This window comes from Echinops telfairi, unplaced genomic scaffold, assembly GCF_000313985.2.
Source record: "Echinops telfairi isolate 266 unplaced genomic scaffold, ASM31398v2 ScPeMD7_7424;HRSCAF=8462, whole genome shotgun sequence".
Lineage (NCBI taxonomy): Eukaryota > Metazoa > Chordata > Mammalia > Afrosoricida > Tenrecidae > Echinops > Echinops telfairi.
The window spans coordinates 20329992-20343550 of NW_022111324.1; the positions used below are offsets into that span (position 1 = coordinate 20329992).

The window sequence follows — 13559 nt, forward strand, 5'->3', positions numbered from 1 at the left end:
TCATACATGATTCTGGAACAGGAGACCAGAAAGCCCATGAACTTTGCAGCAATTACACTAGAATCTTGCCATTGTCAATTGAGGTTGCCCTATGGGGTACAGGAGTAGCCATTTCCTCAGAGAAAGCTCCTGTATTCTGAACAACCAAACTGAATAGTGAGGGTACTGGCAGAGCAGTACTTCCTCCCACCCCCACTACAAAGGAGAATGGCTCACATCTTCTGCCAATATTAAGATGCCAGTTGATACCCTGTAATACTGAACTGCCAAAGGAGATTAACTTAGGAGTCCTAAGATAATTGCAAAGTTTTATTTATAGTACTTTGTCCAGTTTAGATTAAGAAGGCATCTCCCCGTTCTGTAGTACTATCAGGCACACAAAGTGTTAAGGGAGTCAAGATTTTGACAGGAAGGTTAACTATTTAGCAGGAAGTATTATACGAGGCAAAATGTACTCAGGACTGTCTAAAGGAGCGAGAAGGTACTGTAAAGCGTGGAAAGAGACCTGAGACACCCTGGGAAATGGCTTTAAAAGATAGATTAGGCTTTATATACAGGGACTTGGGAAGAAGGGATAGAGTAAGAGGTGTGGAAGGGGGTCCAGGACTGATAAATGGCAAGAACAAAAGGCAGCTGTGCCCCGGTGGGGCAAAGCCTGTTCTGGCAAAAGCAGAGAAGAGGAGCAGCTCGTAGGGCCCCTGCAAAGTAGATTAAAGCCCTTCGGGACAGGCGTGGCAAGGACTGTGAGGCGGGACAGGAGGGCAGTGATTTGACTGCCTTACCCAGGCCGGATTGGAGGACTGGAAGCAGTTCTCTCAGGGCGCCCCAGGAGGTGATGAGGGCCCGGTTAGTCCTCCTCTTTCCAGGATGTGATGACTAATCACAAACATGAAACTTGTTCAGCCCTTTTTTTTTTTTAACCTCCCCTCACTGGTAATGCGAGAGGGAAATGGTGATAGAGTGATTGAACTCTGCAATTTGCTAATTATAAATTCTCATCCAAGTGAGCAGGTGAGTGGTTCCCAACCCTGGGTGGATGCATGTGTTCTACTGAGGCATTTTCTAAGGGTACTGAGACTTCAAAACTTAAAAGTGCACCAACACAGATTGCTGAGTTAGACAGTTTGTTGGAGTTGCTGGAACTTCCTATTGCATAGGCAGTAAAAAGAAAAACCAACAACCTGACAGCCTTAACCTTTAATGCTAAATGTCTGGGTGGGACACAACACACACACACACACACACAATCACACAATCTCTCTCTCTCTCTCTCTCTCTCTCTGCAGGAGGGCTTTATGGGAACTGCAATTAGCAACACCAAAAGAAGTTTCTGGGTTAACCAGCCTCTAGTCCCAAAGACTGTTTTAGGGAGAGTGAAAGCCTGTTCAGCTGAGCCCTTTGTTCTAGAATTGTACTGCATCTGTCAGTAGTTGCTTCTGGAGGTGCTGAGGAAGTGACTGCTGACCCAGCTAGATTTCTGTGTCGCCTTTCATCAGGGCAGCCAGAGAAGTATGTGGTTCAGCAAATGATTGAAGAAGCTGTGTGGGTTAGGCAGTGTTGGAACCAGCCACCTCTCGGAAAGCTGCAGTCACCAGTGATCACAGGGAACTGCTGTTCAGAGTTTCACACAAAGCTTGAGATCATCTTGATTACATTTTGGATGCATTTGCATTGCCGGTGTTTCCACTTAGGGTGTTCTATAATCCCTGGGAGGGGACGATGAAGCAGAACAGGTGGCTGCAGGTAATGAGGATTTGAATTTGCCTCACTTTCAGCCTCCTTGGAAACCAACAGGAACAGAGTAGTAGTTAATCACTGGTAATAAAGTGCCCTTCTGCCAGCTCCCTGCAAGGTGGTGCCCTTAGAACACACCATTGTTGGAGGGGGAGGGGGGCGCGAGGGGGACGGTGTGCTTTTGGATGTATTTCCGGCTGTCACTGGGCATGTGATTGCAAAAGTTTGAGTGGGAGTGCCTCATCCGGAATTATTTCCCCTATCTTTTGTATGACTTTTATTTCCTCAATTAATGGTTTGGGTTGTCAAATGAATTGGAGAGTGAAACAGCAACCTGTTATCTTGTCATCACTCCCTGTCCCCAATGTTGTGCTGGAGGGAGGTGTCGAACAGAGCCAGTCCGTGCAGGTTATAAATGGCCCTGTAGCCTGGGAAACAGCACACCAGCATGCAAATGAGATCCAGTTGTATGTTATTGGCACCCTTGTAAAAGTAAGATATTGAGGGCATTTTAGCTTGAGAACTGCCCAGAGAGGTGAGCCCCCACACAGGGAGCTGAGTCGAGTGGATTGGACTCATGGCGACCATGCAGGACAGGCTAGAGTTGTCACTGTGGGTTTCCGAGACTCTAAACCCTACTGGAATAGAAAACCTTATCTTTCTCCTGAAGTGGCTTCAAACTGCTGACCTTGGGGTTAGCAGCCCAAGGAGTAGCCCGCTCCACCACCAGTGGTACCAGTGCGCCTGTTAATTGCCTGCCCAGTCCAATCTTAATGGTGTTGCTCTAGGTCAGTGGTTCTCAACCTTCCTAATGACGCGACCCTTTAATACAGTTCCTCATGTTATGGTGACACCCCCCCCCAACCATAAAATTATTTTCGTTACTACTTCATAACTGTAATTTTGCTACTGTTATGAATCGGGCGACCCATGTGAAAGGGTTGTTTGACACCACCATCACCCCAAGGGGTCGCAACCCACAGGTTGAGAACCGCTGCTCTAGGTCCTGGTTTCATTCATTTTCTGGTCATGGCTTACTCATGGTTAAGGGGTGACAGGACATGCTTTTCCTTTACTTAGTTTACCCAGATTAATTACTCATCATTTACCAAGATCTTAAATGATTAGTGGGGACTGACTTAAATTGAGATCCGTGTGGGGGTGTTGTAGTTAAATCCATGAGCAGCGGAAGCACCCCATTCAGAATTATTGGATATTTAGGCTTAACCAAAGAGTTACTGCTCTCTGCAGCCATAGGATGTGCAATAAGCTTACACTTGGAGAAGATACGAGCTGAAAGTTACCAGATACTGGTGACTTTGAATCTTCAGGAAGAAGTCCTCTGGATTTTAAAAGACAGAAATGAAAGTTAAGGAGTTTGGCATATCTTAATATGTTGCCCTTGTTGTGGTTTTTCTCATTGTTCTGATGAGGAGGCATTTGTAGCAGGCCGATTGCCGTGTTCTGGGAATAGATAATAAATGTTGATGTATATTTTCAGCACAAGTTCTAGATGGCTCTGCATCCCATTTAAAGCAGGAATATTTGCTTTTACATTATCAGGGTATCTAGTTCTTAACGTATCGGGCCCTTCCCTGAACTTGCTAAATTTAAATTAGTGTGCCTTCTCAAGCGTAAGATTAGCAAGGCTAAAAGGGTAAGTAATAGAAGCTTGTGGGAGATCCAAGGGTGAAAGGATAGAATTTCTGATCGAATTTTGCTTTATACTTGGGCTTGCAGGAATTGTGGGAGGCGCCTCAGTGAAGATATGGACCAGTGTGTCTAAGCATGGAATCTCCTTGCTAACCATCACTCCCAGTTCTCCTTGATAAGGGAGAGAGATCGGGTCAGGGGAGAAGGAAAAGAGGTCAACATGAAGCTAAAACAGCGAGTCGTGCTGTTAGCAATTCTCCTTGTCATCTTTATCTTCACCAAAGTTTTCCTGATTGACAACTTAGATACGTCAGCTGCCAACCGGGAGGACCAGAGGGCTTTTCACCGAATGATGGCTGGCTTGCGGGTGGAGCTGGAGCCCAAGCTGGACCACACCTTGCAGTCTCCCTGGGAGATTGCAGCCCAGTGGGTGGTTCCCCGGGAAGTGTACCCTGAAGAAACACCAGAACTGGGGGCTGTCATGCACGCCATGGCTACCAAGAAAATCATTAAAGCTGATGTGGGCTATAAAGGCACCCAGCTGAAAGCCTTACTGATACTTGAAGGAGGACAGAAAGTTGTCTTCAAACCTAAGCGGTAAGTCCTCATTTTAGCAGCTGTCTATGAAAGTTGACGCGTTCACTTCACTCGAGGTTTATGAAAAAGAGAGGCTGGTCTCCTGCCTGGGTTTCTCGCTGTTAAAGTGAGAGGGTAGGCTAGAAGCCCTCTTCTAGCTCTTATGTTTTATCATTTTTGTGGGTAACGTGATCAGGACACATTTTAGTTATATATGAAACTAAACTTTGTAACAATTAAAGCTATTCTCAATTTCTTATCAGATACCTACTATGCAGTGTTAGAGATGTGAAATGACTATGCTAGACAATAAGCAACTAATTGCCAACTATGCAAGTCGAGACGGGGCTGCTGTAGAGTAGGGTTGCCCAGAATTGGGGTGGGTTTTGAGTAGGTGACAGTTCCATGTGGTTTAAGCAAGGTACTGCGCCACTTTGGTTTCTCGATTCACCACCGCAGGCCAGAGTCCAAACTAGAGAAGTAGACCCAACTGTGTAGCACTGGGCAGTGATCCCTTTGGGCTTCCGTAGGGCTCCAAAGAAATAATTTGTGTGACAATTGATGTAGTATAGTTCATTTAAAAAGCATTTTCTGTGCTATATGAATTTGAAACCGGTTAACATGAGCGTGTGTATGTGCATGCGCACACGTACATACACACCCTTTTGCCAGGAGTTAGTTACCAGTGAATAGTCTCAAAGTTTGTAGTGTCTAAAATTCTCTGTGACAAACGTTTTTCATTTCTCAGTAGGGTTTTTAGGAAAATGATAACATTTACCTTTTGGGTATCTTGCCTGATTGGGAGAGGAAATATGGAAGAAAGATGTACAAAATTCAACAATAACCAGAGCAGCTAGCCCGGCTCCTTTTATATTACCCATCTTGCGAAAGCTAGGTCCTTGGGAGGTTTGCACTGGGCTGCTATTCAAGTCCACCCAGCGACCTGGCCATCTCCTTCCACAAGAACACAGTCCTTGACAGCACATGGAGCAGTTCTAATCTGACATACATGGTGCCGCAATAACTGGAGTCTGCTCGATGATGGTGGCCTTTTATAGGTAGATGCCCAGTAAACATATTAGCATCCCAGGAATGGAAGGGATTTATGTTTGCCTGGAAATGGAAGGTCTGATGTACAGGAAATTTGATGTTTGGAGATGAGGAAAGCCTGATTGGCAGGCAGGTGATAGAGGAGAAGTATGGTTCTGTGGAGAAACCACATGGCAGGCATTACGTGAGTGTTGTTGTGTCTTCATTTTTCACGCTAATCTTCAGAGGAAGAAGCTGGGCCCTAGAAACAGTAAGAGTAGCTTGGCAGGGCTGCCCAACAGGAACCAGTAGAGTGGAGGTTTGACCCAGAGCTGTCAGAGTTCTGAGCGCCACACATGTCATTCTCTGAGTTGATCTGTGTGATGACCTGGAGTGCACTTCATCCAGAATCACAGGTTAGGTTTGAAATATCCCTGATGTCTGGGTCTGTAGTAGAGTGATGGAGAGAAAGGGAACTGACAATGGAACCTGGCTGTATGTAAACAGACGCATTTGGGGGTATTCTGTTAAAGTAGGAGGAGATCATTTCTACACCCCTGCCTCCTACACTGGAGGATTGTGGGGCTTCAGGAAGTGTTAGAAGGCCATGTTCCTGTTGGTGAGCAGTACTTACCTGAGGGCTTTGCATACGGCGTAGGTAGAGAGAGGAGAGGCCAGGCTGGTGGCTAGGCTAGAGTAGTACCAATATTAGTTGTTTCATGTGGCTCCTTCAGCTACTGCCACCTTCCCATTGCTGCTCCTCAGACCATCTTGAAAACGACTTCCTTTGTGCTCCTGAATCCACTGCTCTTCAGCTTTACACTGTCCAGGGGCTTCCCACTGCCTGCCGGACAAAACCCAGTCACCACGACCTAATGGTCAAGCCCCCTGCCTTTTCCAGGCTGGTTCTCTCTGCCTTGGCACCCTGTGCTCCATTTCCTCTGTGGCCAGTTGGCTGCTGCTGCCAGTCAGTTCCCTCTTAGCTCCTGCCTTGGGTGACAGCTCTCAGTCAGGGCATACACTGGCCAGTACTGCCTTGTGCCAGGTACTGTTGCAGGCCAGTGAACGGAGGTGCTGTGGGTTTAAATGCTTGTAGAAATTGACTTCGGTCCTTAAACACCCAGTAAATTGCTGTTCTGACCCCCAGGGCTAAAGAGGCCATTTAGTCCTCCTGTGAGTGCATGTTACTGCCCTTGGTCAGGCTCTGATGCCCTTCACCAGGAGGATGGGGGGATTTATTGGCAGTTACTGTAGGAATTCTGCTGCTCTGTCAGTGACTGAAGATGAATGGCTGTGCCGAGAGGAAGCTCTGAGTTTTCACAGCCGCCGCCAGGCAGGCACCTTCTTTAATGGCCACTTGTGGTTTGTGCATTTCTGGAGCCTGGCTGCCCAGGCCCCTTCTCAGACAGGAGATAGATGGAGATGGATGGCTTGTCTAGGAAGATTGTGACATTTTGATACACACATACTGCCTGAATCATAAGCGTGATTTTTTCTTTTCTTTTCAGTATAGCTGTATCCATTCCAGAAGTAAATTGATTTTCATAGGCAAAACTCGCAGCCGTGGTGCAAAAGGATGGAGACAGCAGGGGCGTAGGAGTGGGTGGCAGTGAGCGAGGGATCCTAGGAACTGCCCAGAGGGACTCTGGAGAGCATCGGGCCTATCTGCTCCCTTTCTAGATGAGGAGGAGAGGACTCCTTATCTCACCCAGCCAGAACTGGAGCCCAGGATGCAGCCCCACCTGCACTGCATTCCCTTCTCCCTGATTCTTCCCCTTTCTTAAACTCCTCTGCCCCTCCCATCCTCTCCAGCCCACTCCCACCCCCAACACCCCTGGATTCCTCTAGGGACTTACATTTGGCTGCAAGCAGCCTATGGAAGCATCAGAAACCTTCGAATGAATGGACCGCCCCTGACCACATTCCTCTTTGTGGCTCATCTGGAGTCCTGACACGTCTAGTATTCAGGGACTGTCCTCTGACTGCACACAGCCGCAGCTGTGGTGCAGCGCAAACTACTTGACTCGTGTCAGATTTGGCTGTGATCGTGTTTTAAAGTTAGGTTTTTATTTTGGAGGTCGCCACCCTAACATCTAACAAATTCTTTAGTGCTGGAGACAAAAAGATTCCTTGGGGTGTGTTGACATGATGTCCCACCAGGTGATCATCGCTATGTGACTGTGTTCCCACGTAAACACTTCACCAGTTTGCCTGGACTGTATGTCTTGTGGACATTGCTGCACTTGATGTTCTTAGGTCACTTAGGTCGGCGGTCACGTGAAGTACCATTTTCTACTCCCGCACAGCTGTTTTGGCATTGGAGTGTGTGAGTACGGAGCCACCCATCTCGCCTACTCAGATTTTTTTCACTGTCCCCCAGAGCAATCTTGCCACTCTCCTCTTGATTCAGAAACTGCAGGCAGGCAAGCAACCATGGTCATAGGTGAATTTAATATTACCCTTCACAATTACCAGATCAAAATCATATCTTTTTAGTGATAAGTAGAAACATGCCAATTTCCTTGATCTTTTGCTCATGTCGCACAAAGGATATAAAATCCTAGGAATTCGGTTTGAAATGCAGTACGTTCAGCCCCTAGTGTTTAAAATAACAAATCTGAATCCCAGAGAAGAGAAAGGACTTACTAAGGGTTAAGTAGTAGTCACCCCTCACTCCCAGGTGGTGTCCTTTGAAAAGAGATGTTGCCTGCTCAGAAAGTCAGGGCCATTTTACCCACGGGAACTAGACCTGCCTTATAATCCTTACCATAGCCAGAGTTTCCTTAATTTATTTAATTCAATTTGATAAACATCTTAGTGAACATTTATTAAGCACCTACTGCAGGCCCAGGTTGCACAGTGGGAAGTGCTCAGCTGCTAACCAGAAGGCCAGCAGTTCAAATCACTAGTCCACTGTGTGGGAGAAAGTTGAGGCAGTCTGCTGTCGTTAAGATTTACAGCCCTTCCTGGAACAATTCTATCCTGCCAAACTGAGTAAGAATTAACTGGATGGCAATCAAAAAAAAAAATCTATTCTTAGGCTCTGAGGGGTAGTTTTTAGTTTCTGCTTGACATTTAGTAGTGCTTTACATCTGAAAGCAATTAATTCCAATGTTAATAAATCATGATAGCAAAAATTATGTATCTCTGATGTAACTAGTAAATTATAAAAAAAAAAGATTTACAGCCTTGCAAGCCTTATAGGGCAGTTCTACTCTGCTGTAGGGTCACTGTGACTTGATATCAACTCCACAGCTACAGGCTTGCTTTGGGTAGGTCCAGCAGGAGCCTTTGAGCATCACAAATGCTTACACACATGGCTACTAACTGAAAGATTGGAGTTTCAAAGACACTCATAGGCACCTTATGTGGAAGGCCTGTCAGTCTCCTGACAGGTCAGGACTGCAAGCCTATGGGGCACAGTTGAATGACGAGACACATGGGGTCATCGTGAGTCCAGCTTGACTCCATGGCATATAGAAAATTACCTTGTAGTTCTACCTAACCATTATCAACAATGTTGAAACCCCTTTATAATGATAAAAATAACACCTATTGTGGTTTATTCATAGAATGAGAACTGAAGTAGATAGAGAAGTCTGGGTTCCTTCTGTACTTTACCTTCATCCCAGCTACCAGCAATCAGTGCTAATTCCAGTTTGTCCTCAAGGCCAATAGAGAGATATCTCTGGGGCAGAGCCAGACTTAGGAAGTTTATATTCTGCCTCTTATCCTGTCAGCTGTGGTCCTGATGTAATTAATGTCTACATCTGTGCTTCCCATTCTCGCTGCAGATACAGCCGAGACTACGTGGTAGAAGGGGAGCCGTATGCTGGTTATGATAGACACAACGCGGAGGTAGCCGCCTTCCACCTGGACAGGTATGTGTTGCCACAGCAGGCTGCGCTCCACTGAGTCCTGTTTCCGTATCTGATTGGAGAGGCCCTATGGAGGACACCTTCTAAATGGCGCAACACTGAACATGTCGTAGCTATTTTGATCAGCCGATTGACTGTTCCATTCACTCTCATGAGTCCGTCATAGTCTGCATAGCACAGGAATAGAAAAGCAACCCTTAACCCTCGGGGGCTTTAGGCCATTTCACTCTGGCATGCCCTCTCTGAATTACTGTGGAGGAAAATGTTCTTGGAGATAAAATGGAATGGTGACAATCAAAGTTTGAACTCAAGCCCCTTACTTAAATTGGTCTTCAGTTAGACCTGGCCAGGAGTCCTGTTTTTCTGTTTTGTTTTGTTTTGCTTTAAGTAAAACTGACTTCCCTACATGTGCTGGAAACAAATAGCATGATCAACATGAGGGGGCTTCAAAACGTTTGTGGGCAAATGGAATTAAAAAATAATGGATTTTCCCCCCATGAACTTTTTGAATCATTAATTTTAATGTCTTTCATCCAAACTGTGCATAGTTTAAAAACTCAAAGTAATTCCAAAAGAAAAATAGATAGTAGTTATTAATTAGGAAGTTTGTCAGGAAAATTGGTCTCTGACCAACTTTTTCCTCAGTGTAATGAACTTTAAAAGACACTATTCACAAACTGTTTTTAAAAATGAATCCATAGGAGATGAGAAGAAAACAAAGATTTTTCTTTTCTTTTTTCTGAATTAGGAAGGATTTTCTAAACATAAAAGCAATAATTAAAAGTCACAAAGAAAATTTTAGTAGTCTGAATAAAAACCGTAACTTTGATGTCAGGAACACTGAAAAAAAATAAAACAAACTAGAAGAAGATACTCTAATTAAAGTAATCTTAATAGACTTAATATGTGCTTATACAAAATTAAACAAAGGTAAGTAAAAAAGTATTGCTAACAAAATCACAGAACTTTTATTAAACTAAAATAGCAAATACGAAGATACTGTGTTATCGACATACCCTCCATTACTTCTCACAGTGGTGTCTTCATCTCTCTAACCTGCCACAAAGGAGCCCTGGTAGTGCAGTGGTTCCGTGGTGAACTGCTAACCACAGAGCCCCCGAGAGAGAGCTGAGCTAATCGGCTCCTATGAAGAGTGACACTCGCGGAAACCTATGAGGCAGTGCTACTCTGTCCTGTAGGATCAGCCTGAATCAACTCAACAGCTGTGGTTTGTGCTTGGTTTTGACATGACCGTACAAAGTGGTCAGGAGCTCTGGCGGCTTAGTGGATATACACTGAGCTGCTAACTACGAAGTCAACAGTTCAAACCCATTAGCCGCTCCATGGGAGAAAGATGAAGCTGTTTCCTCCAGTAAAGATTTAAACCCAAAGAGATAGTTTCATTCCGTCCTGAAGAGTTGCCATGAGATGGAGTTGACTCATTGGCAGTGAGTTTAGTGTGAGGAATAGCACCCCTCTGTGCTGAACTGGCTGCTTTCATGTTGCCTGCAGTGGCCACTGGGGAGGAAAAACCTCCCCAACCTTCTTGCCCACCAGGGCTCTGGATGTCGGTTTCCTTCTTATATTAGGATTAAACCACACTGTGGCCTCAGGGATTTCCCTTGATCTTTATATTTTGACAAATTTGTTGATCTTGCTTCTGTGACTTCCAAGATTAGATTTAGTACAGAGTCAGCAGCCTGGATTATTTATCACATAGCCATTTTTTAACTGAATTTCTAATAACATTGGGGAAAGACTCATGGTATAATGATGAATGAAAACTAGGATACAAAGCTGCATGCAGTATACTTTCAATTATATGGATATGCTTAATTGTGCCTGTGTGGTTAGATGCACATGTAAGGAAAATATGCATAAGTGCCAAAATGTGGACAGCTATCCTGTTGTTAGTTTTCTCTGTATTTTAAATTCTCCTCCATTTTTTTTAAGTCCGTGTATATTTTTTATCCAGGAAGATTTATATTTTTTAAATAAAATTTTGTTCATCTGTAAGGTAATGCTTTTAAGCCATTGAGGAAAAAAAGTTGAGTTGATTCCAACTCACAGTCACCCCATAGGACAAAGTAGAACTGCCTTTGTAGTTTCTGAGGTTGTAAATCTTTACAGGAATAAAAAGCCTCCTCTTCTTTCTGGGAGAGTCTGGGGGTCTCAAACTACTAACCTTATAGTTAGCAGCCCAGCTCATAAGCCACTGCGCCACCAAGCCTCCCTTTAGGCCATCAGTAGAGAGAAATATCTTCCATGGTAATAATATTTAATTGGTTCAGTGTGTATCATTTCAGATCAGCCTACTTTGTTTTTTTTGTCAGGATCCTGTTTAATTTAAAGCTGTGAACCCATGTATGGTTTTAGACTAATTTTTTCCTCGTGTTTTTTAAAATGTGTTTTTACTTATCACTATGAAAAAGTTCTTGGCAAACAAAAATGGTAAAATGAGCCTAACTCTCACATCCCCAACTTAACAATTTTAATATTTCCCATATTTCTCCTTTGTCCTTTTTTGTTGAAGTATACTAAAAATAAATTACATGCATCTTGGCATTAAATGCTTAATGACATTAAACTTCTAAATATATGTACCTCTGACAATAAGATTTACTTCTTGGCCACAGTATCCTTACACACCTGGCTTGATGCACTGTAATTTCTAAAGCTGACATTTAAAATGCCACCCCAAAGATTTGTCTCTTCTGTCTTCAACCTTCCAAACTAGGATTCTGGGTTTCCGCAGAGCCCCCTTGGTGGTTGGCAGATTTGTTAATCTGCGGACAGAGATCAAGCCTGTTGCCACGGAGCAGCTGTTGAGTACCTTCCTAACCGTAGGTAAGAAGATTATAGAGGATATTCAGTAGGGGAATAATTAATATGTTAAATGGCATATCATTGAGCAAGCTGTTCATGACTTTCAGGAAGTGAAAAGCACAAGAGAATACAAAAGCAAATCAGGCAACCTGTCCTCAGGTTACTGCGAGAAATGAATCTAAAGTAGATGGGTGGGGAATTGAAAATTTCTCCCAATGTCTTTTGTTGTGTCTGTGAAACCAGAAGTGAGCGGTTGCTTAAAACTTTTGCTGTCTTCCTGGTCTTCAAACAACTTCTCAAAACCAGGTTTTGGCCGGAATATGTTACTGTCTGTATTATCAGTGGCTTGGTTGGGTTTTTGTTTTGTTTCCCATTTACATGTATTTCCTTAGGACTATCTCCTGTCTCCTTAGGCTTGAGGAAGCCTTAAGGCAACTCTGTAAGAAGGTCAGACATACATTCTCTTGTATGGTTGCATTGGGGCCTGGGAGATCAGCACTGCCTCCTTACTCCTCTGCAGGGCTTAGCCAGTGACTCATTGTGCATGCAACTGGCAACAGTCCCTCAGGCCTCTGTTCTCCATTATGTCACTCTGAGGTAAGGGATCTCAGCTAAAGTGCTCACTCCTGTTTGCCTGTGGCCATGCCGGAATGGGGAAAATTGTGAGGTGCTGTGGTCCCTTGCCTCAGCCTCTGCATGGTGGCATTTTCAGTGCGTCAGTGCCCTGCATTATGACAGGACTGTTGAAACAGGCGTTGCAAGATGGACTTCATCTTGCTTTGCTAGAGTGCGTGAATTTACATTTGAAATGAGGTGAAACTGAATAGATAAAGGACTTGTGACAGATTCATTGTTCAGAATTTAAATACTTGATAAGACCAGGGCTGTGCTTTTCTTACAAATAACCAAACACACATGTCACAGATTTGTTTGAGATACTCACTAATTACCTTTGGTTGTTCAATTTTATGGTCAGCAAACATGATTTGGTTCCTTTTGGGTCCTGGGATAGAGAAAGGATGTGAAGAATGGCCATGGCGCGCAGGGTTACATTTGTATTCCTTTGTATCTCTGTGTAGCGAAACAGGATATAGTAACTGGTGCAGCTGGGGAACACTTTTAGTTCTCTGAAAGCCCAGTCTTGCATTTGCAAGGAATGTTAGATGGCAGCTTTTCCGAGATGTTGGCACTGCTTTGTTTTGCTCAGGGTTGCAGCCAATAGTAGTCCCAGAATGCCGTTGCCCTGCCCTCTCCTTGGATCCCCATGGCTTAGTGGGTCATGCGGTGGGGCAGCAACCACAAGTTCCAGCCTTATCAACACCTCCTGGTGAGAATGATTGAGCTTTGCTACTTCCATAAAGATTTACTGTGTCAGAACTGGGGCAGTTCTAATCTGCCTCCTAGGGTCACTAAGGATCAGAATCCACCTTATGTCCAGCGATCCTTTTTGATCCTGTCCTTAATAACTTGCTTTTCTGGGAAATAGTTGCAGTTTTCCCTTTTACCGCTCAGGACCTGCCAAGTCAAATGTTAAGCGAACCAAACCAAAAAGCCACCACTACCATGGAGTTGATTCTTCCTCATTTAAAAAAAAAAGAATGGCCAGGGTTTGTCTGTTTCCCCTGAGAAACAAAATTAACTTTCATGCCTCGTGTAAACAGTGGAGAAGGGAGAAGCCAGAAAGGGTTAATGGAGAAGGGTATTAGTCGTTGAACCTGAGTAGTGAAGAATCATTGGCAGTTAGGCAGGCAGAGAAGGAAGGGTGGTGGGCAAAGTAATAGGCCGTGATCATGGGAATATTAAGGTCTGAAAGAACATAGGTGTGGCAGTGCAGTTAATTAATGAGTATAGCTCTTTTTTTTT

The 13559-nt window shown here is 44.3% G+C and overlaps 1 protein-coding gene across 2 annotated transcripts in view; it reads left to right on the plus strand.

Annotated features, from left to right (window-relative positions):
• The first annotated feature begins 3476 nt into the window (after nt 1-3476).
• The window catches only part of FAM20B (FAM20B glycosaminoglycan xylosylkinase), a 28712-nt gene continuing 18629 nt past the window's right edge, over nt 3477-13559 (plus strand). Inside the window, exons 1-3 of one of the 2 annotated variants that reach the window (XM_004706709.4) lie at nt 3477-3984; nt 8787-8873; nt 11608-11717. In XM_004706709.4, the coding sequence (XP_004706766.1) occupies nt 3608-3984; nt 8787-8873; nt 11608-11717 (574 nt within the window). In that variant the 5' untranslated portion in view covers nt 3477-3607. The remainder of the gene's footprint in view (nt 3985-8786; nt 8874-11607; nt 11718-13559) is intronic. The other variant, XM_045298307.1, reaches the window with a different exon arrangement.